General features: G+C 37.5%; 1 protein-coding gene across 7 annotated transcripts in view; it reads left to right on the forward strand.

Moving 5' to 3' along the window:
- Positions 1–23561, forward strand: part of STK39 (serine/threonine kinase 39) — a 134971-nt gene that overhangs the window by 55381 nt on the left and 56029 nt on the right. For all 7 annotated transcript variants that reach the window (XR_003991479.1, XM_030486608.1, XM_030486605.2 and 4 more), the window contains exons 3-10: positions 1334–1442; positions 2722–2863; positions 5075–5130; positions 10205–10314; positions 10427–10528; positions 10722–10855; positions 14257–14305; positions 14412–14477. Coding sequence is in view for 6 of the 7 variants with exons in the window: in XM_030486608.1 (XP_030342468.1) it covers positions 1334–1442; positions 2722–2863; positions 5075–5130; positions 10205–10314; positions 10427–10528; positions 10722–10855; positions 14257–14305; positions 14412–14477 (768 nt within the window). In the remaining variant the exon portion in view is untranslated. The remainder of the gene's footprint in view (positions 1–1333; positions 1443–2721; positions 2864–5074; positions 5131–10204; positions 10315–10426; positions 10529–10721; positions 10856–14256; positions 14306–14411; positions 14478–23561) is intronic.

A 23561-nucleotide genomic window follows, 5' to 3' on the forward strand; every position in this document is an offset into this window, starting at 1 on the left:
TCATCCTTCTCTGGTTCAGGGCTCAGAAGTTGTATAGGGAGGAGGACTTTTGGTAACAGGACTAGCTGAAATGTGTGTCAAATTACAATCTGACTCAATAGTAACCAACAGGCATCACAAGATTAAATCACAGTCTTTAACACACATAGTTGTTTTTATTAGAAAGTGGTTGTGATCTCTAGTGTGTTATAAATAACAACAAAAAAATCATCTTTGAAATGCTTGCTGAATTGAGGTTGGAAGTTGAAAATTGCATCTGTGGCAGCTTTAGTAAGTCTAAGAGGGACTACTGTAGTGCCTGCCTTGTGCCAGTGCTGCTGAGTCAGCATGTAACCTGGGTCCACCTGAAAATGGTTGCTTTTCAGGGAGGGAGAGGAGGTAGAAAAGGTTAGTTTTTAGCTGGGTTGGCTCCCTGGTTGGGTCACCTTCCAGGATCATGTCCTTTAGCACCATGGGATGGATCAGGGCTTTGTGGCCAGAGGTGGAGAGAGAGAAGTAGGGTTGTGGGAGCTTGAGCTGCTGTGAATTCAAACCCTCTGGTACAGACAAGGCCTGAACACTCCTACGTAAAGGATAGGCAGGATAATGAGAGCTGCTGGAAAGGTGTTACAGAACAATTATGTGAAAGAGTGCATAGAAAAAGGACTCTGCTTGAAATAACAGATACAAGGCAGTCATTCTTAATGTGTACAGCTGTGGCGTGTCACAGATGGTGTTACTTGGTAGTGCCACGTTGTGCATCTGTTGGTGACTCTGCTCTTTAGTCAATTGTTTCCTCTGATATTTGGTCTGTAACATTGATTTTCCTCTTGCACTTCTGTTTGATTGCGTGGCTCTGGTGTCCCTGTGTCCATCCCACAGTAGCTGAGCCAGTGGTGCTGTGTTCTTTGTCCAACAGCTTCCTTCCTCCTTTTCCACCTGCTCCCATTCTACTCTTTCATAACCCTTTTGAACAGGAAAGGCAGTACATTTTGTTCTTCCCTTGCGTTTTGTTATCCAGCCTGTATCTACACCTTCAGCTCTTGGAGACTGCTCATTCTTCATTGCTTACTCTGAATTTGGGACTTTTAACAGTAGTTTCTTTGCTATGCTCAGAAGAAAATTGGTGTAGTTATGCCTGTATCTCCTGGCCAAACCTCCTGTGTATTCTTTGCAATAATGTTTTGTCTTGCATGCAGATCTATAGGTAAATTGAAATGTTTTGGTGCCATGATGCATATTTTATGCATACTTCAGTTCTGTTGTAGTACTTCACTTTGGAGATTAAACTTTCTCTCTATACAAGCAGAACTGATAGCTGGCTGTGTTATGCTGGGCTTTGTATTTCTTACAGAAAGAAATTCAAGCAATGAGTCAATGCAATCACCCCAATGTGGTGACCTATTACACATCTTTTGTGGTGAAGGATGAACTTTGGCTGGTTATGAAGCTGTTAAGTGGGGGTAAGTAACTGGTTTTACTTGTTTAGCTGCAAGGAAATTGGATGTTGTTTTTTTCTAATGTACCTTCTTTGAGTTAATTGATCCTAATGTAAGAGGGGGAAGAGAGACTCCATGGAATGAAGCTCAAGATGTAGCAGGAATATGAAAATTTTGAAAGTTTGTATATGTGTATTGATAGTGAAGACTAAGAATTACTAAGATAAATTCTGTTGATCTAACTGCTGTGTTTTGTATCAATATGATAAACCTCTCTATTAAGGCTTTGTAGGGAAAATGGATGAGAATTAAGTAATTTCTGTCAGTGTGGCCTTTTTTTGTGTTTCTCTTTTTTTGTGTTTCTCTAGAATCCACTCCATTTTTGTAAAAATGCATATATTTCTGATTTCATGAGTGTTTCTCATTCTTTATTCAAGTAAGATTCTTTCTAGGACAGGCATACATGTTGCATCCTATTTATTGCTCAAACTAACCAAACACTCATTACAGTTTTTATGTTGATGATTAATGGTATATAAAAATCTTACTTGTCTCTTGAAGAGGAAAAAGGGGCTGAACTGAATGTGCTTGCAGCTTAGAAAAGTGAGATTCCGACATAAGATGTGGTGGTCTTGATTCTTACATGATGTTCTTCAAGATTAGTCTTGATGGCAGCAGACTACTGCACCATCATGTTAGAAAGCAAGGATGGGATGTGCTCATAAAAAGATGCAGTTCTTACATCACATTTGATTGAATTGTTCAGTTCAATCAAAAGCAAGCATAGACCTTGATAGAAAATGGTGATTCATGGGAGGAACTTACTGTGAGCTGTTGAAAAATGCTTGGATAGAAAGAGAATGTTGCTATTAGATACCTTGAGATTTGTGATAACTGAAGTTCAGTGTCAAACTGTGTGTCACTAGGAATGTTGTCATCATTTGTTTGGAGAGAATACCTCCTTCCAGTCTTGCATGTCTTCATTGTGGACACATGAACCATAATCAAAGCAGGATAATAAACCAAAACCCTTGCTGTGTGTGTTTAAATGTGGGATACTCCAGAATTTTTAATAAATGCTAGCTTAGCAAGCTGTTAGATCTTTCTAATGGATCATTGAGTGTTACAGTATTCTTGACAAAACCAGTGCTTTCTTGTTTGAAGATAGTGGTGTGCTTTATTCTGACAGCTTACATGCAAAGATTTAAATTGCAGTAGCATTAAAAGAATGAAGAAATATAACTTTCTCAAGAAATTGATTGGTAATTTTGTATATATGCTTTTTTCTGGATCTTCAATGTAGGTTCAATGCTTGATATAATAAAGTATATTGTGAACCGAGGTGAGCACAAGAATGGTGTCCTTGAAGAACCTATAATAGCAACAATTCTGAAGGAAGTTTTGGAGGGCTTAGACTATCTACACAGGAATGGGCAAATTCACAGGTAGGATCATATACACAATGAAAAGCATTTTCAAAGTCGTGTGTATTGTTTGTTGATACTGGTCAGCTGCAGTTGCTTGGCTAAACAAATTGTATAGTCCCTTTCACGTACTGTAAATGCCATCAGTAATTACCAAATGATAAAGCTCAGGCAGATGCTGTAATCTTGACTGCAGTTTGTCACTAATACTTAGTACTTGCCTGGTGTTTACTTTGTCTCTCTTACAGTTAGGATAGGTCTATGCTATACTAACTATGCCAGGACTGTGGTCTATGCTCTTGTGCCTGCTGGTACTCCAGATAATCTAATCTGAATCTAGTTTATGTGATACGGTCTGTGACTTGGTTATTGTGTTGCACAGTAAACCTGTAACCTTGGGCACTCGGGCACTGCTGTATAATGTGAAATTTATTTTTTCCTGGTAATCAGTAATGTCTGTTACAGCTCTACAGACCTCTCCATGACCACATGTGAAGCTGGTATTGATACTATGGATCTGCATCTTGGTGTATATGCATCTAGTGATTGTTCTCTTCTATATATTCTATCTCCACTGACTTCCTCAGTGTAAATTGTGCAGATCCCCTGGGGTGGTTTTATACATATCTGCTGTAGCAAACCACAGGTTGCTTCCAGTGTTTAGATGTTGGAAGGGCTGTACTCTGACCTCCTGAATTAATTTTACTGGGATGAATTTGCCTTTTAAGGAAGGTTTCTACAACAGCCTTTTTGTCTGTTCCAAGCACTAGCCTTTTGTAAGGGAATCTTTTAAATAAAAACCAGATTTGCTGCAGACAGAACTCAGAGAATGGAGGTAGTGCAGATGTAGCAGGGTAATTGTTCTTTATGTGTACTTCTTATGTCTCATCTTATAAATGAACTGCCTCTGATGTAAATCAAGAACTATTTCCTCCCTTTGCAGAAAGAAAATTGAGATAAATGGAAAAATAAAGAACAATTATCTTGACTTCTGGTCTGGAATGCCAAAGATCTGCCTCAAACCTTAATTCGTAGTCTTCTGTTACGCTGTTATTGTTGCAAAAGGAACATTTATTAGCTTTTAAGGATAACAGGACCCTTTGAGGTTGGATTTCAGAATTCCCCTTGTCTGTTCTTAAAGGACCTTAAAAAAGAGAGACATCTGTTTGTTACACCTGAGATTTCTCCTTTTTTATAACTTGTAATTTGTAAACTCTGCAGTACCATAGAAGTCCTGTTCAAGACAATACAGTGTGCTTTTCTTTTCCCATGTATGTTGTCGGTGAAAGCTGTGGTAGTTCAGGGAACACTGTATCCAATGGTATTTGCCAGTTGGAGATGTTTCCAAAATTGTTCAGGGATTTTGTTCTGTTATTTCAATGCATTCTTGTTTATGTGTAAGGAGACAGGTTATGTTACCTTTCAGTAGGAATGTGTTAATAATTTTCAGTGAACATTGGAAAGATTGATTTGCTCAAATTCTTGATGTTTATGGTGCGTTCTGCATGAAAGGTTTGTCCTGTGCGTTAAGAATGGGATGCACATTTCTGTAAAAATAACCCTAAAACAAAACCCAACAACAACAAAAAGGAAAACCAACAAAAAAACCACCCAGAAAGTTTTCTTCTTAACACTATGTGTCAATGATGTCTTAAATGGATATAGTTGAGTGTTAAGCACACACTGAATTCCTGACAGATTCAGTGTCCAGTAACCTATGACAAAATGTGATTGCTGTTCCTGAGCTTTTCGTAGTTTTATTGGGCAGAAATCTACAGTATATTTACCTTCCTTGAAAATGAGTGCCTTCTGTGAAGAGGTCAAAGAGGAGAACTTTTCCAACTTTTCATTAGTGGTGCAGTTGGGTGTGAGAAAGCATTAGTTCTTTCTTTAAAGCTCTGAAAGCACTCAGTTTCTGAGATTATATTTGTAGAAGGTGGTAAAATAGACTTTGGACCTAAATATTTCTGTTCTCAAAATCTGTCCCTGAATTCTTCTTGTTTTATGCCAAAGCTGAATTTGGGTCATTTATACAGAGAGAGACTTTGTGAGAGTTTGAGTTCTGCACTCTGTTTTACTGTAAATCAGTTAAAGTTTTATACTTCAGTCTCTGTTTCTGTCTTTTAAATTTTAAAATGCTATCTTGTGAAACTAGTATGCAATATTTATTTATTTATTTATGGAAATGTGCACATATGTACTTTCATACCAACCTCTGTTTGTACATTCTAGAGATTTGAAGGCTGGCAACATTCTTCTGGGTGAAGATGGCTCTGTACAAATAGCAGGTAATGGTGGTGGCAGAATAATAGCTAAATAAAAGGAAAAGGTAATTGCAGCTGGATTAGGGGCAAAAGTTTTTCTGTTAGCTTTTAACTGTTCATTCTGAAGTGCTGTAGCTGCAGTTATCCAGTTTCAGGTTTCAGGATTCTTGATCAATGATACATGATTTAGAAATTATTCAATATTTTTCTCTGTTCCATCAAATCTATTGGGAAAATTTTAATGTCTTCTTAATGTTTCCTTTTGAATCACCTGTGTACCTTAAACAGCATGCAGATGGTAGCAACTCATATTTCTGTTCAAGTTCGTTTTATTTATTTCTGCAAGTAATTTTAATAGTTCTTGGGAATTCAAAAATCTGTTTGTACCACCATTCATGAGGACCTTGGCTATAACCTGTCACTGAGATGCATTAGACGTATTTCACTGGAAATTATTTTTGGCATTTCTACCATTTGTCTTGTAATGGTATTGGTTTGATACAATTTAGCATCTTAAATATCTTCCGAATGTATCCATGTGCTTCTTGAGTGGTAGTCTGTAAGAATCAAATTATTTGGTCTTCATAAGAGCTTAAGTACTGAGCAAGAGCCCACATCCCATCAAGTCAGTTAGTATTGGATATCTGGAAAATAGAGTGAGCAGATGGTGATACCTGGCCTGTCTCCCAGCATACTCTCAGGCCTTTCACAGTTCATAGTTCATGACTGAGCAATGAGAGCTTTGTTTAGTAGCCCTCAGTAATAAAAATGGCTATAGCCAAAAGTTCTTTCCTTGTATGAACAAGGCTTTCAAAGTACTGTGTAAACATATATTTTAAAGGCTTTAATATGCCAGTGTCTCAAATCTATGGAACTGGATGGGCAAAGATTGGCTGGCAGGTGAACCATTTACTAATTGGAGCATGTCGTGGTTTGAGCCCAGCCGGTAACTCAGTGTTATCAGCGTTGTTCCCAGGCTGAAAGTTAAAAAAACAGCACTGCACCAGCTACTAAGAAGGAGAAAAATGACTGCTATAGCTGAACCCAGGACAGAGCAGTTCTAAGTCTTCTGTTTCGGGTTCAAGACTTTTTAAGTAGGTGATCAATTTTACAGACTTGAATTTTAGTAAGATACTTAATATTTATTTATTCACTTGATTTTACCCCACAGTTGTCTTCACTTTGCATAGCACTCTGGGCAACTGCTGAGATTCTAGGTCTTTATTGTTCAAGTATTAATTAGATCTTCTCATATTGTAAAGGAGTAGATGTCCAAACAACCAACTTCATTAAAAATAACTGAAAAGTTGAAAGATAAAATCTCATGAGTCGTCTGAAATAAAGCTGTTGACTTTAGATTATTACTTTCACACATAATCAAATCTACTTTTCCAGTAATCTGATAACATTCAAACAACAGCTTCACTTATACCTTTCCAGTTCAACTCCAGGGCTTGTATTCTTGACCTTTTCCTTTTTTCTGTAGGCATCTAAATGAGTAAGGCTTTAATTGTGCTGCTGGGGCATTCCAGTGCATGTGGCACTGAGGAAGTTCAGTGGCTGGATAGATGTGTGGGATGTGTCTTTCTGTGATGTGTGATTTCAATACCAGGTTGTTTCTGATGTTCAGGTGAAAAGTGCAGCAGTGTCAAACTCGTTTCTTTGTTGGGCTGGGCTGTTCTCGTTCAGTTAATCTGAACATTGCAGATTAACTGACAGCCAATTTTGAATGTCAAAGAGGCTAAAATTCATCCTCTTGGCATTTTTTGCTATGACACGGTAAAATCTCCTTTCATCTTTGGGGAACAGATACCTCATAATTTTGCTGCTTTTTATGCACTAGAAGAACTTACATTCTTTTGACTGCTTTTTCTCCTGTACCCCAAGCTTCTATAATGAAAAGATGTATACTGCTAATATGTATGTAGTGTAATATTTGAGGACAGAGTTGCCCATTAGCATTTCTGGCTTCTAAGGGGCTGTATCTCACAAATGAAGCTTAACCCAGTGTTTCTCTGGCAAAAGACTTTGTGTAGATATAGAAGAGCATAGATTCTTCAAAGAATTGGGATAGCTCTGCAGAGACCTCCCATTATGGACCTTGGAGGCTCTGCGCAGAGGATCTGCTCAGTCTTTGGTGGGAAAGAGGAAAATACACATCTTTGTTTAAACTGGGGAGGTTGTTTTTCTGAAGTACAAAATTCCTCTGTACAGAGCAGGAAACTTTTGACTTTTTCACAAATATAGTGTTAGATAGTCACTGCAGCTTCTCAGCTCCAACATTCTACTTTAAACTATTGGGTTTGTAGCATCTGGTGTTGGGCAAACAAAGTGATTGGTATTTCGTCAGGGTTTCTGCCTTCTAAGGTCAAGATATCAAACCAGTAAAGGAACAGATATGTAAGATGAGGTAAGGAGCATATAGCAAAGAGCAGTCATACACAGCGACTGGTGGAACGTGTAGAATGTATGGACTGTATGATGCGTTTAGTCCATACAAGAAATGTCAGTTTCAATAAAAGTTGTCAGAAAAAGAATGAGTGTTTTTAGGAATCTTGGCAGAAGATCCTTCTCTTTGGTTTTGTGCATAAGTGGCTGTGTGAACTTACCCATTGCATCAGTGGTTCTCAGGGTATTAATTCCTGTGGTAATCCATACCCACAGAAATGTTTGGAAAAGATCTGTTGAAAAATAAGCAGAGCCTATGTCTCAGATACTTAAGCCAGATGGAGGAGAAAGATTCATCAGGGGCAACTGTTTGGCAGCCCAAACTTTCCTTGGCCGGCTGCATTCTCACAGGAACCTGGTGCTTTATTTCTCAATCTTAACCATAACCCTACACATGGCCTTGGCTGAGCCTTAGGCTAAAGTCTACTGCTATTGTCAAGGCGAGAAAGTTAGGATGAAATATTTCTGCAGCCTGTGCCTTCCTGCAGCTACTGCTTTGCAGCTTCCCTGCCATGGAGGCAGTGGCTTTGTCTTTCTCCGAAGTCTGATCCCTAGAGATTGGTTTTGGCTGAGGTTTGGCCAAGAGCCCCAGCCCTGGCTGAGGTGAAAAAGCTGTTGGGTTCAAAATGTTTTTGCAGCCTGTATCTTCCCTTAGTGGTCTCTTTGCAGCCCAGCTCCCTTGGAGGCTATAGGCTTTGTCTCTCTCTCAACCCTATGCCTAACACTAACTCTGGATTGTTGGCTTGGCTGAGGCTTGGCCAAGTGCCCAGCCCTGGCTGAGGTGAAGAAGATGTTAGGGAATAAATAATTTGTAAGCTATGCTTATTTGGGCAGCTCTATTTAATTTCAGAATGCTTTACTAATACAGTTAAATCAGGGCTCTTCATTAAATTTGTTTTTCCTTTGGTATTAGCTATGATTTTTAGTGCCTAACACTGTTGAATTGTTCAGCTCTTTCCTTGTAATAAATTTCCCTTTCCTTTCTTTATGTAACTTGTTCTCAGTAATAATACTTTGTCTCCTTTGTGATAGGAAGCTTGCCACTGTAGGTCATGTCTTTTCTTAAATAACCAGTATTTGTGAAAGCTATGTCTGGGAAGGGAAATTAAAGTCTTGTTTTTATTGAGTAGCTATCAAAGTGTTCTTTCTGTCTATAAACCTACAACAGTGTTTGACTAGTATTACTGTGAAATGTTCACTTGACTTAAATAAATACTCATCTTTCTCAGGTGTTACAATACTTCATTTTGAAGCTTATGCAAAAAGAGAATTTACTTAGCTTTTGACTTTTTTTTTTTTTTTTTTTTTTTATGTCCTCCCTCACGCATTTATATTTGTGGTTTGTTGTCCTTTTCAAAATCAGTGTTATCTCAACAGGGAAAAACAGCAGTAGGGGAGCAAAGGTTAAGTCAGGATTTTAGCTGTGTGTCTCAGTTCCTGAAAGGACCTGTAAAAGATCTACTTTATTTATTTTTGATTTCTGCCTATTCAGCTTTTCCTTACGTAGAATAGTTCCTATTCAGAAAACTGTCACTAATACCAGTGTTGTTTTTTAGGGCATTAAAAACTTCGAAGCAGGTGTTTCTGAGGCTGTTCATGCTTTTCAGAAATATGTGCAAAACCTGTCTATTCTGTAACTTACAGATTTTGGGGAGAAAAAATACGGGTTTTATTCATCAGGCAAGCTGCAGGGAAAATTAAAGAATGTTGCTGGAAGCTTGCTTCTTACTTGGCTACTGTATTTCTTTGTGTTTTAGTGATGTAGAAGAGGTCCAGAATTTGAGTCTGTGATGCTTAACAGTTGCTCAGTGGAAAGCAATAAAACTACATTTTCTGTAGTTACCGTTTGTTTTGGTTTGGGGTTTTTTCCCCCCCTTTTTATGGTGTTTTTTTTTTTTTTTTTAAATTCCCAACAAAAATAGTAAAATAAAAATTGAATTAGATCTATAGTAAACTACTTGATTTCAGTGTAACTGAAATACTCTTGATATAGCTCTAGTCAAAGTGACAATATTTCTCCATACATTGGTAATATGCTCTTCTTTCTTCCATTTTCTCCTGTCTCTCTCATACAGCTGTTACTGACATAGTATCAGGTTAATAGAACACTTATTTTTTCTTTTTTTCCTTTTTTTATATTTTGGAATTTGGAAAAAACTATGTCATCATCTAATATTAAATATATGTTGTTGATCACTTTGCTGGTTATTTTTGATATGTAAAATCTCCATAAGTATTAAATTTATATCTAGTATTCCCTCTTGTTCAAAATGCTTTCAAATTTAGTAGCTATACTGAAGTAGCTCCTTATTTTTGAAGAAAAGCAGATGCAGACCATTCACATCTTGGCTCAAAGTGCACATTTGAAAACCTTAGGTGACAGATATACTGGAGTCCTTTGTAACCTTATTCAGGAAGACACATACTAGGAGGTTAAACTTGATGGTGTCCTAGTGCAGATCTTCCACACAAAACTATACCATCTATTCCGTATCATTTCAACAATAGTGTGTCATGAAACAAAGGTAAGCTCTGCAATGGAGAGTTACTATCAGTAGACCTTTATGAACTGACTTAATTTCTAAAGTGTAAAATTTTTGCTTTCTTGTTTGTAGTTTAACAGATTTTGACTTTTCCCCCCCCTTCCCAGATTTTGGTGTTAGTGCATTTTTAGCAACAGGAGGTGACGTTACTCGTAACAAAGTAAGGAAAACATTTGTTGGTACTCCATGTTGGATGGCACCTGAAGTAATGGAGCAGGTATTCCTAATGCTAAAAAACCCCAAAACCCAAAAAACCCAAAACTTTCGGTCTTTAATTTCTGGAACTTGAGATATCACTACCTTGTTTTTTCTTTCTGGTTCTATTCCAGGTACGAGGTTATGACTTCAAGGCTGATATGTGGAGTTTTGGGATAACAGCCATTGAGTTAGCAACAGGAGCAGCACCTTATCACAAATACCCTCCTATGAAAGTAACAATCACTTTGGATTCTTAATGCTGTTAGCTGTATTATTAGTTCTGCTAGATAGTTACTACTACTTCATTTTCAATAGCAACTCAAGATATCTAAATATATGCATTCTATGGAATATTTATTCTTCTTTAATTTCCAAATGCTTGGATTTGATTTTGTTTACAGTACCTCTTCTTTGGGTTTACTGTAGGTGCTAATGCTGACACTCCAAAATGACCCTCCCACTTTAGAGACAGGTGTAGAGGACAAGGAGATGATGAAAAAGTATGGCAAATCCTTTAGAAAGCTAATTTCATTATGCCTTCAAAAAGATCCTTCCAAAAGGTAGGTCATTATTGCCATGTACAGTGGAATTTTTTATTTTTTTTTTTTTAAATATATAGGCTACTTAAGTTTCCAGTGTTTAAACATCATGTTTAAGTGTATGATTTGAATTTTGTAAATAGCAGCCTTCAGTCATCTTCATCTGGGGAGAAGAAATTGCCTCTTAATTGTTGTTCAGGTTTTCTTCTTCTGGGTGGTTAACCTACTTTATTTATTATACTGTTGAATCAAACTCTGATCAAACAAAAAGTCCTTGCTCTACATGTTAATTCTCATCTGAGGGAAAATACAAATCTTGATATTGTGCATAAGTCTAACAAGACTGTTTAGATTGATCAGACAGAACTCTTGGTAACCAAACATATCAGTTTCTTGGCCTTTAAAATAAATAAAAAATAAATAAATAACTTTATGTTGATTTTTCTTGTTTTGTGACATAAGCTTAGTAACTTGGATATTTCCAGAGAAATTACTTATTAAGAGGTATATATTTTTTTACTGTAAAGTTAGAGGCTCTAAGCTCATGTAGAGTTTTCCTCATATTTATGTAGTCAATTGCATGTCAGAGAATCTTTATGATTTGTTCTTGCTGTGTTTTGTGAATGGAATAGCCAAGATGATGAAATTATTAAACAGCTGTTTCAAAACCATTGCTGAGGTCTCAAGTTCCCAGAACAATTAATTTATTTATCCTTTATTCATTTTTATTCAGACCTGTTGTTGTAGGTTTCTTTTGCTGAAGAATTGGAGCAAGCATATTCTAATTAACATTATTTCCTAAGGGTATTTGATATATCACTTTTTTGAAGAGTTTCAGAGCTGGTATTTCAGTGAAAAGAGATTGTTCTGAGAGAACAATACTGATTGAGTGTGGGTCTTTTATGGTGGGTACTTATGTTTATTGATGTTACGCTAGCTTAAGTCCAGGATGATGTTGTAGGGAGTCAAGTCAAAAAGGTGACAGCAGCAATACTAGAGAACAAGGATAATTAAGAAGAAGATTGTGTGGCAACTTCTTTATTCTTGAAATCTTTCACATTCTTTTTTTTCACTGAAGGATCATTTGTGTATAGTTTCAGACTCCCAAACCCCTTACAATTGGTGATCTTAGTAGCAAGTCTTAAGCTTAGCGCTGCAGTTTGGTTGCTTACAGATAAGGATGAAATGTGTGCCAGATAATCAAGCTTCTTTTAGTTTCCAGTATCCAGCAAGTTTAAGATTAAGATTAAATAGATTAAATTGGTAAGATTAATTGGTAAGATTAAATTGGTATGCAGACATGAGAAGTTGAGAATTAAAATGGGTTTTCCTTCTCTAGTTGAGAATTAAAATGGGTTTTCCTACTCTCCTTGAATACATAGTGCTGAGTTATTTGATCTGTAGTCATCACATCAGTGTTGAAACATTAGTGTTTAAACTAATTAATCCAATTTATTACACTGATATTTAAACATGTGCAATATCTTCATACTCGGGATTGCCTTGAATTGAGCAATTAGACCAGATAGGTGGTTAGATCTGTGTGCCAGTAACTCTGCGGAGTGAGTGTCCTTATATTGTGGGGTCATTGCTTTTTTTTTTTTTTTGTTTCTCCCAATCCAGGATTTAATTTTTCATGGAGATACCTCCATAGATGTTGTGTCTATTGTGGAAGAAGTGCCTGTTCTTTGCGGCAAATTTGGGGACTGGCTTTGCACTGTTGTTTCAGACCATGATGTTTTTCTTTTTGAGATCTGTATAGGTGTTTCTCTCCAGTGCCAAGGATGCTGCTTACAGTCCTCAGCTGCAATTCATTGCCACGGCCTGTGTGGAAAACAGGCCCAGAAAGCATGTCCAGACCAGTTCAGAAGTGTCTGGCATAATTAATGGTAGAGGAATGGAGAACACTAGTTTGAATAAAACTTTACTAAGAATCAAGCTCTTAACTGTGCATATCCCTGTTGTGAGATGTGACTGGATCACTGAAACTTGTTGTGAAGTTAAGAGTTAATTTGAAATAGCACTTTAAAATTTTGACACAGAAGGTGATTTTTCTTTTTTTTTTTTTTTTAAATGCTCCCCTTTTTGCTCATCCAAGATTTATGTGTGAATTACTGCTAAGCCTCATGGTACTGGTTCCACAGTATCTCTAATAATAACTCTTTTACTGTAGAGTTTGCTGCTTTGGAGGAGAAAAGAAATACATGCTGTATGGAACTACTATCTGTTTCTAAATTGGATGATTTTAGTTAATGTCAGGAGTTTCATTATTTCTCGTGGGAGTAAGCTGATATGTACATACACACTACTTAACACTACTTAATACTTCACTTGCTCTTTGGATATGTCCTTGGAGAAATAAGCTAGTTCAGATTTTTTTTTTTCCTCTTGAGACCAAAATTTTCCAAATTTAAGCTTTCCACTGTCTTACCTAGTTTGTTCTATATGCAGTCTCTTGCTTTAATTCAAATTGAAAACTACAGCAGATGTTGCTTCTGTGCATTTAGAAATAATGACTCCTGGAGATTTTGGTTTCCCTAAATTTAGCTGTATCAAAATTAGTCTTGGATGGTGGTATGGGCTCCTAATGAAAAGGATGAAAAGAGCCTGGAGGATTTTATTTCATCCCAGGAGATACTTTGCTTTCTCTTCAGAGCCAGCTTCAGTACTGGAGTCTGGCTTAGGCTAGATAAGTAGCTTTTTAGATCCCTGAAGCTAAGAGAGACAAATCCTGCTGTTTGAATCACTTTGGTAGCTGTGAGATTGTGGTTATCTGTTGAAAATATCAAAAATCTAAATTTGACAATGATGGGAAGAAAAAGACTTGAGCAGAACTGCAAGTAAAAATGAAATGTCTGAGTTTTGACCTTACAACTGCTGCTTTGATTTTTATTTGTCCATTTGGGAGGAACATGCTCCTGGTGACTTTCTGTTTGGTTTATGCATCATGTTAATAGTGTCAGTATAGTTTTTTTGTGAATGCCTGCTGACTTCAACAAAGTATAAAAGAATGCTGGTATCAGATATTGATACTACTGTTTGGAAAATGCAATTATTCTTTTATTGCTGTGGAGCAAAGGTCAGTTGCATCCATAGAGCCTACTTGGGGAAGAACATAATACCTGATTATTTTTTTATTTGTTTTAAGGATAAAATGCATTTCTGTTGAAAGAAAAAGGGGGGAAATTGAAAACTTAGAGACTGATTTTTATTTTTTTGTATTTTTGCCATAGAGAGGCTTATTTTTTCGTATGTGGTAAGTGAGTACGTGTGAATTAATTCAGTAGCTATTTGTCATTCATTCCCCATTCATACAGTACTAATTCAAAAGTGTTAGAGACGTACCATTTAACTAACGTCTTGTACTGTATTCACTGAGAGGGGTCTTTGTTTTCTGTTCTAATTTATTATTGATCTTTCAGGCCCACAGCAGCAGAACTTTTAAAATGCAAATTTTTCCAGAAAGCCAAGGTAAAATGTTTAACCCTACGAGTAAATTTTGCTCTGCCTTAAAATCTACATGAAATTTCTTCTTGCCTTGTATTGATTTTTAACTTACCAAATGTTGGTTTTGCAGAATAGAGAATACCTGATTGAAAAGCTTCTCACTAGAACACCTAATATAGCACAGAGAGCAAAAAAGGTAAGTGTACTCACATCTTTTTTTTCTTGATTGATATGCAAGAGAAAGCAACTCATCAGTTGCCTTACATTTTACTTGACTGATTGAGATGTTCTCTTAGGCAGTCCTTCAGAGATGGTGACTGTTAAATTGGTGGTTTCTGCAGCCTAGCTTTCTCCAGGAAGCCTTGGAGCATTTTGACTTCCTTTCTGGCCTTGCCAAATGATACATGGTATTTGTCGTCATACATGATACGTTTTTTTTCCCCACTCTCATTTAGAAAGCTATGGGGAAAAGGTTGTGCAAATAAAAATTATGTGAGTCTATAGGTTCAGGTCTTCACTGATCACCTAGAGAAAGCATGAAGATATGATATATGGTATTTACTGACAACTGCCTGGTTCTTTGGGTTATTTCAAATGTGATGCCCAAATGCATGGAAGTCAGGTCCAAACTCTGCAAGAGTGCTGCTGAGTTATTCAGATTTCTGCAGCCTTATCCCACAGGAGATGGAGTGAAACACATAGCTGTGGCATATGCTGGTATTTCTTTGATGCTTTTGGCACTTGTATAAATTCGGGAAAGGAACTATTTCAGCCTTTGTTGGCACATCAATTAGGATTCAGTTAGCTGGACTGGCACTTGTAAGATTTTCTTTTCTCTTTGTGAATATCGGCTTGGCATAATTCTGCAGCACTGAAATGCTCCCTACAGCTGGTGGCTTGTACTTGGGAGAGACTGTCAGCAAGATCTGAATGCTTTCAGTTCGTTCTTATCTTCTTTTAGATGGAAGTAATTTGGGAAATCAGGGGCAATGATGGGGCTTTGTGAGAGGTTGGAGTAGAAAGCCGGAATGAGAGGATTTATAGAAGGGGTAGCATGCTGAGCAGGTTAGCATCTGCAAGGTGCAGAGGAAGGGTAGGAGTAGTTCAGCTTTTTAGCCATGTGATGGCAGCAGTACCCACAGAAAAAAAAACCTGGGGGAAAAATAATAGTTGGTTGCTTTTCATTTTACATCTTGGGCCATAAAGGAGTAACTTAGCCATGTTCTAGTACCAGCTAGGTTTCTGATAGAGCATGTACCTCATGAGGTTCGTCTCCGAGCTGTGTCTTCAGATCAGCTTTAGGGACTGCATGTTAACTCATACATACCTGTATGTATACTTCCTTCTTTAGATAATTTAGCATTTGGAATTGCAAAATGAGTGCAGAGTAGCCTCCCATACACCACCAGAAATAGTTTTCTGACTGAATTTTTGGAAAAGTCTTTCTAATTTGTAAGAAGTGTGATTCTTAAGAAATCAAAACTGTACAGTGCTAGAAGCAAATTAATGGATCTTTTAATTACAGCATGAATGGAAACAACATTTACGTCTTAGCTAGTGAAAATTCTGAATTATTTCTTTTTTAAAAGCACACAATATTAACATAGACATTTAGAATTTAATTCACTTGTTACAGCTTTGCATGTAGCTGCTGTTTTAAGATGCTATTAAATATAAATGTATGTTGGTATTAAAACTGCAGGGGATTATTTAAAAAAGCTTGTGTAAGTAGAGTTTGTTTGCTCAAACATTAACATGTAAGATATCTAAGAGGTCACTCGTGGAAGAAGTAACCCCCATAATGGAAAAAAGAATGTCATGAAGGCAAGAGATGGGAAGGAGCTGGTGTCATTGCTGCTTAAATTATCTTGTGTAGCACTTGGTGTGAAATGCCTATAATTAATGATGTGTAGCACCACTGCTTGCACAGATGTCAGATCTGCCCTGCAGTAGTTTAATTTTTCTTGCGCTTACCACATGTATAATTACTTCGCCTTGTTGCCCAGAACTCCAGTGTGAGTTTAGTTTTAACTTTAAATTCTTTTGACATAGTGTTCTCATGTTTTGCTTCTGCCTTTACTGCTTATACTTAGCAACTGTTTTGACTAAATATGAGTTCAGGTCAGTTTGTGAAATCCTGAAAGCAAGTACACATGGTCTTGTATGTGTGAGGAAGACATTTGGTGTGGTAAAGATATGTCCTGTTTTAAAACCCAATTTAATAATTAAATAATACCTACATTGTATATTTAAAATACTGTTTAATATCAGAGTTTTCAACTACATCTTTGTGTACATCTTTTCCCTGTCCCAGTGTTTCTTTATTTGCTTTTAATTCTGCTAATTTTGAAATTATGCTCTTCTTCCTGGCCCTACCCTAGTAATTAATGGTAACACTGAATCACTTCTGGAATTGATTTGCATGAGAGGAACATGTCTTGCCTCTTCCTGTGCAGAACCTGCTTAAGTATATGCCAGGACTGATCCACAGAAATGAGTGTTACACCATGCAACTTTTTACTGGCTATTCTGGATTCCATTAATGTGACTCCTCACTTGTGAGAACATTGCTGGTGAAGAACCGTAGAAAAGGCTTTGGTGAACGGTCTGAGCTCAGTGTGGTGTGGTAAGCGGGCATCTGTTCCAAGGCTGCACTTTTGTCATTGATAGCAGTGGGGGAGCCCTGATTGCAACCCCTGCCTTGATAGGTGGTGTGATGGTAAAGCAGCCTGTCCTGTTCCACTTGGATCAGGGCTCTGTATGCTACTGTTGTACAACAGCTTAATAAGAGTTTAAATAGACTGTGTATTAACATGTGTAGAAGTAGTTTTAATTTTTAACCGAATGCTAAGTTGTTTCATTTGTGATTAGAATTGCGATATTGGAATAGATGAAATTTGAAACAGCTTCCAGAATTCTACAGTCAGTTTTGAAATCTTGTTGTGCTACAATATTCATTACAATGGGTTCAAACTTAAATAGGGGAAGTTCAGGTTGGGTATAAGGAAGAAGCTCTTTACTCTGAGGGTGGTGAGGCACTGGAACAGGTTGCCCAAAGAAGTGGTGAATGTTCCATCCCTGGCAGTGTTCAAGGCCAGGTTGGGCAGAGCCTTGGGCGATATGATTTAGTGTGAGGCATCGCTGCCAATGGCAGGGGGGTTGGAACTAGATGATCTTAAGGTCTTTTCCAACCCAAACCATTCTATGATTCTAACTGTAAGTATTCTGTATGACAAAGGCCCTGGGTCAATTCTGTGGTTTCATAATCCTGTTTCTTTAATTTTGAATATCTCCTGCATGACTGCCACTTTTGCAAAGTGAAGAGGGAAGACCTGTACCTGCATTTCATTTTATTGCTGTCTGAAATGCTGCTAGGAAAAAAAACCAACAAAACCCAATTGGGTAGTAGTTTGACTTGAATTCTGGTTTTGGGAGGTGGTATTGCTCTGTGCTGTTATAAGCTGTTTAGAGCTCAGAGTTGTAAGTTACTGGTGAAAAACCTGTGACAGCTTGAAGAGATGATTAGTGTGAGTGATACCAGCTTTTATTAAAACTTAAGTAGAATACCCTTACTGATGGGTTGGAATTCTAGCTCTGCAATACAGCTAATTAGGGAAGTGATCATGTTACCTTGTAGAAGAAACAAACAATGTCCTCCATGTAATGAGGAAAATATCATTAGGTTCCATATTTTGTGGACAGCTCTAGCAGTATGATTACACCTCAGCAAGGAAATATGCAACATTTTCTTATTTCAGTAATGGATTTAATCTGATAGATGCACCTTGCCAATAATGGGTGTTCTTACAGCTGGACTCCAGACTTTATAAACAGCAGAGCTGTTTGATTTCATATTATTAATGTATATTCATTACTGTGATTCTTTATACTTTAAGAAATACTTATTTTGTTAATGCTGATGTAGAAAGAAAAGGTACATGTGCTATACTGAAATGCTTTTTCTGGAAAACAGCAGCTGAACTGTAACTATGTATTTTGGCAAGGCTTTGTATGTGGAAGGCCCCTCCATTGCAGAGGATTAATTGTTTGGTTTACCCAGAACACTGCTACAAATGGAACAAAAATAGTGCAACTGTTTTTATGTTGTTGGCTATTACTACAAAAAAAAGAGGAGAAATTGGCATTCAGACCATGGTGTCTTTTGTTTTCATATTTATTTATTATTGTTTTTAGGGTGTTTTTGGAAGTAAAACTTAATGCAGACACTTTTCCATAAAAATGTAAATTTGATAAAAATTCATATAATCAGAAAACAGTGCCTAAGTTAGTGGGTCATAGAAGTGGAAAGTATTTTAAGGGGCAGACGCGTGCAGTTGCATAAGTTTTGTTTTAACATTTCAGATAAATGAAAAAGATTGCTGTCAGCATTTCTGCCAGCATGCAGTTGTGCCAGAAGACACAGGGAACTGTATACAGTAGATTGGTTTGTCCATCCTTTCTTTCATATGGGGCTTTTACCATCTGTATACAGTTTGTGAGGTTGGATTTTGTGCCTTCTCAAATGCAGCAAATCTAGTACAGAATAGATGAGGTTTAAAACAAACTATGGAGTAGTTGGCTCAATTGAGTGTCTTTTGTACTTCAGGTGCACATAAGCATTTCTATGCTAACTTGTGTTGCTCGTTACGGCAGGGTTTAAAAACTCATGCATGGTTCATCTTAATCATTAAAAAGTAACCCTCTTCTGTATTGGGCAATGTTCTTCAGTTCATGGGCTACCATGGTTCAACTTCAGAATTCATTTGTGTGGTGAATGAGTCACTGTCTCTCAATGCAACAGCACTGATCTGCTCATTAGCTAATGGTGTATTCGTGACCTGTTGGCTTGTTCAAAAATGTCTACAACATGGATGAACATGAGGTTGGTGTATGAGAACTTTTCTGATTAGAAGAGTAGTTTTAAATATTTGGCATTTATCTAAGCTGTTGAAATGTTCAGTACTGGAGGAGAGTTTCATTACTGTGAAATGCAAGTGTAGTGTGTTCTTAAAGGTGCTTTTGAATGACTCCTGGTTAAAGAATCAAGAGAGGGTAAAGGAAGTCCAGGCATGCATGATGCTGGTGGTAGATTCTATGATCAGGAAGTAAGTCTTGTAGCTAACCAGAAGATAATCCTATTTTATTGTCCTGTTTTTTAGTGATTTGGGTTTCTGTCTGCTGCTGAGAATGTGCAGGAAGGTGCTGGTTTTACCTGTTTGCTTTCTGAGAAATGAAACCTCAAATACTTCACTTGAATGACATCCTAAGCCAGATTGCCTGTCATAGATTTGAAACAGTGTCTGTCCTAAGTGGAAAGTGACTCAGCTGAATTAGTTGTTATTAAATCTGTTCCCAGTCTATGGCTAGTGACTGTCACAGCCCAGTCTAGGCTGTGACAGTATTTGTCAATGCAGACAGCCACAGCTGGCTTGCTAGGGTCACCTCAGCATCATGAGGTTTCCTACAGTGCTCTCATGAGCAAGGTGGTAAAAGAAGCCTTTCTGCCTGTCTTTGTTCATAAAGGCAACGAGGAGTTCTGGAAGGATGTGGAAATGTGTCTTACTTGTGATTTTGTACATTTTTGGGAAGTTTGTCAGGAAGGTCATGTGGGGAGATGAATTACAAAGAGGATTATGTGAATGCAGGGTGGCGTAGAAGCAGTGTTGCCATCTGTTACAGCTATGTGAGAATTGTTGCTTTCGTATGGAGAAGTTAAAGATTTATCTGTCTAGTTCTAAAGAAAGAGTAAAATTGAAGGGAGAAAAAAAAAAAAAGGCAAGCTTAGGCCCAGCACTCTGAAGAAAATGAAAAATAAATATGTTTTCCTGATTAGACTTTGTAAAGCTTTTAGAAGTACAACACACACACAAAAAAAGAAAATACATGCCATTTGTTTTGCCACACATTCCCCCGTACTTGTGCTTCATACAGGTGATATTCTTGAAGTTCCTGTGGAGAACTACAAGAGAAATACAGGTGAAGCAGGACATCCTTGAGATTTTGCTACCCAGTGGTATTACGGAGGACTTAGTTTAGCTGAAGAGTGCTCTTGGCTCAGGAAGTTAAAATTATGGCTGGAGTTGAAAGCTTCAAGGTTTTAATTGGAACAGGTAGTTTAAGGCTAGCAAAGCAGACAGATGGAGTGGGCAGTAATACTCTGTATGCAGGGTCCAGTTTCTGTTTAGCGCTGAAAAGCAGCCCCACGAGAAGATTATTGAAACTGTGCATCTGCAGGTAAACGTTAAGTTACACAGTATATGAAGTGAAAAGGGGAAGAGACAGATGCGTGCATCCCAGCTGTGCTGCGTAGCACTCACAGACAGCAGAGGGCAGCCGCATCTCACCGCTGTGCGGGAGCAGAGCTGCCAGTCACGCAGGAAGAGCGCCGCTGTGAGGAGCAGCTGTAGGTCTGTGGTTTCACATGCTATAGCCCGGTTGAATTGATGCTGCTGCTTGGTATCTAACTGAGACGTAAACATTGGGGTTTTATGAAATTGGACTTTATAAAAAAAATGTTCACTCTTTTCATTTCCATTTGTAACTCTTTTGGAGAACTACAGCCAATTTTTCTTTTTAATTGCCTTAAGTTTTTAAAAACTGACTTGAATAAGTGTAGGTCTCCTTAAAATTGTGAGGAATGGAGAATGTTTATTACAGTAATTTCTTTTACATGAAACCTTGTAGAAAACAATCACAATTTCACCTTGAAATGGTATTTTCAAGCTTTTGAGCATGAAAGTTAGTGAAAATCATAGTAAATTCTTATTTGAATTTTACAATAGTAGACTGTTTTCTTAAATACTGTTCAGCGTGACCACATTGCTGCCAGTGAAACCCTCATTATAAGGAGTCTTGTACTACTGTGTAATGAAAGCTCTACATGAGGCTGTATTTGTTTTCTTTTTGCCTCTGGTCATTTTAAGCAAGTAAACAATTCGGATGATAGAAAAGGATGACAGAACTGGAAAATGTTGATTATAAAAGGAGGATCCTGTGATCCCTCTAACAGAAAGCCTTTTAGCAGTGATTTACCATTGTGATGCCCATTCATCTGAGCAGCCAGGAAAGATAGATAACCAGAGCTCTAAAGGTCTGATCTTTATCTTTCTTGTTCATCTTTCAGAGTATCAAGTTACTTTGCCAATTTGCTGTGGTTTTGTTTGGCTTCCTTTGATTTCTGCAGGTACCTTCTTGGTCTTAGCACCTTAATTTGACTTGTGGGGAGGAGGGGACCAGGCAGGAAGAAGAAGGAGGATATAAAAGAGTCTCTGTCGGCATGTATGAATTAGCCATCAGGTCATGCATGATAGCCCATTTGGGATTCCTTTTGTTGTTTGAAGTGTTACTTTTGAGAAACAATGCAACTCCTCTGCACAGTTAATTGAAAACATCCTCCTTAGCACAGGTACACATTCATGCCTGAAAGAACTGTTATTAAAATGTGAATGAAAGAATTACTTTCAGTTAATAACATTCAGTAATGAAATTTATGTAGTGGAACTACTAAATGGAGAAACAATGTTTGAAAACCAAAATTCGTACTGAATTGCTCAACCTGCATGTTTGCCACTGGGATTTCTGCAAAACACTGCGATTTCTCAAAACAAAATCATGTTCAAATATTGAACTCAGACTGGAGCAGAGGTAATAAGTATATTGCAGTATTTATGTAGAAACTCATAGTTTTGGAAGGCAGAATTACGAGTGTAGGGAATTACCTGCACTTGTTTACAAGATGTTGAGGTGACAAAATAGTGTCTCTAGTTCGAGCTGCTACATTTTTTTGTCCCTAAGCAGCATTATCCCAACAAGAGAAGACTCCATGAAAAAGTGAAAGGAGGAGGGCTTTGGAAAGGGAATCCCCCAGAGTGGGGGGGGAGGTGGTACACTGAGTGTGTATACCCATTTTTCAGCATTTTCTGTAGAGGAAATGTAGGAATGGGCTCCCTCCACCCCTCTGTTGAGGCTTTAATGGCTTTGTTTTTCTCTCACTGATTGCTCCACTGTATTCCCTTTCTAAATTATGAGTGTGGGTGAGATTTCATGGCAGTCTTCTTAATTGATGGCCCTGAACCTCGGGTGTCACACTTGTCATCATGTGAGCATGACGCTGTTTGTGTTTGGCTATAAATACAACCCAGCATTATAAATAGTTAAAGCAAATGGTCTTTTTTTAAAATAGATTTCTGTTCTTTGACTTCTACTGTGTTATCCCTTAAAAAAGGGTGCTCTTCAAGAACAAGCAGAGAGAGCTGAAGAAGTCCTATTCAATGCAGAATTATCCATCTCCTTTATGCAGTACTAGTTCATGAAAGAAAATGTAATGATGTTGCATTTCTTGACTTTAAGTTGCCAGTGTAATTGATTCCAATAGTGAGTAGAATGGTGAAGATTCTCGTATTTCCAATTCTTATGACTTGGGTGCCTTTTCAGTTTTTGCAGTACTTGGTGCTGCACTAAGGAAGAAGCAAATATTTGCAGGTTTGCATCAGTGACTCAGTTTTTCCATATTGACTTATTTCGTTGAAGGTAGTGATAAATGTTCCATAAGCATGACATTGCACACTTCAGAGCAAACAATAAAAAGCTGCTTTAGAAGGGTCTGCTGGATAGCTGTGAATATGTATTTTAATTTCAACAGAGTCGCAGTTTAATTTTTTTAAGAAAATTATTGTGAGATCAAAACATGATTTATGAAAGCGTGACTCCGAAATAAATGAAACATTTTTGGCTATTATTCTAATGCGATTTTTTTAGATGGAAGAACAGTTTCTCTCAGGGTTGCCATTGTTTTCAGACACCAGTTGCATTTGACTTGGAATTGAAGAATTTAGTTGGAGTTGACTTGGAATTGAAAGATTTGATGTTCCTGTGTCTTTTAGTGAGATAAGTTGCATATGCAAGAATATCCTCTTCTCTTGCTTTTACTGACTCAGGATATACCACCTGAAGTGCTAATGACACCTCAGGTTCTCCCATAGTAAGGTCACCTTGAAATACTGAAATTCAAACCCTTCAGACTGAGACTTTAGGGCATGGGAGTTGTGTACACCAAATAATGTGTTTGCTTCCTTGGAGCTTCCCTATCTTCTTCAGTCAGAAAGTTCTGTTGTTTCACGTAGGGGAATATACATACCAGCAATGTCTAAGGACATTTTTCAGGAACTGCAAAGCCTTAAATCATCTGTGTCCCTTCACTCAGCAGTTTGGACAAAACCTAAGCATGGTTGTACAATGTAGAGAAGCAATAACAATTGATTTACTGTGGAGTGTGAACATT

The sequence above is a fragment of the Strigops habroptila genome, chromosome 5, assembly GCF_004027225.2.
Source record: "Strigops habroptila isolate Jane chromosome 5, bStrHab1.2.pri, whole genome shotgun sequence".
Lineage (NCBI taxonomy): Eukaryota > Metazoa > Chordata > Aves > Psittaciformes > Psittacidae > Strigops > Strigops habroptila.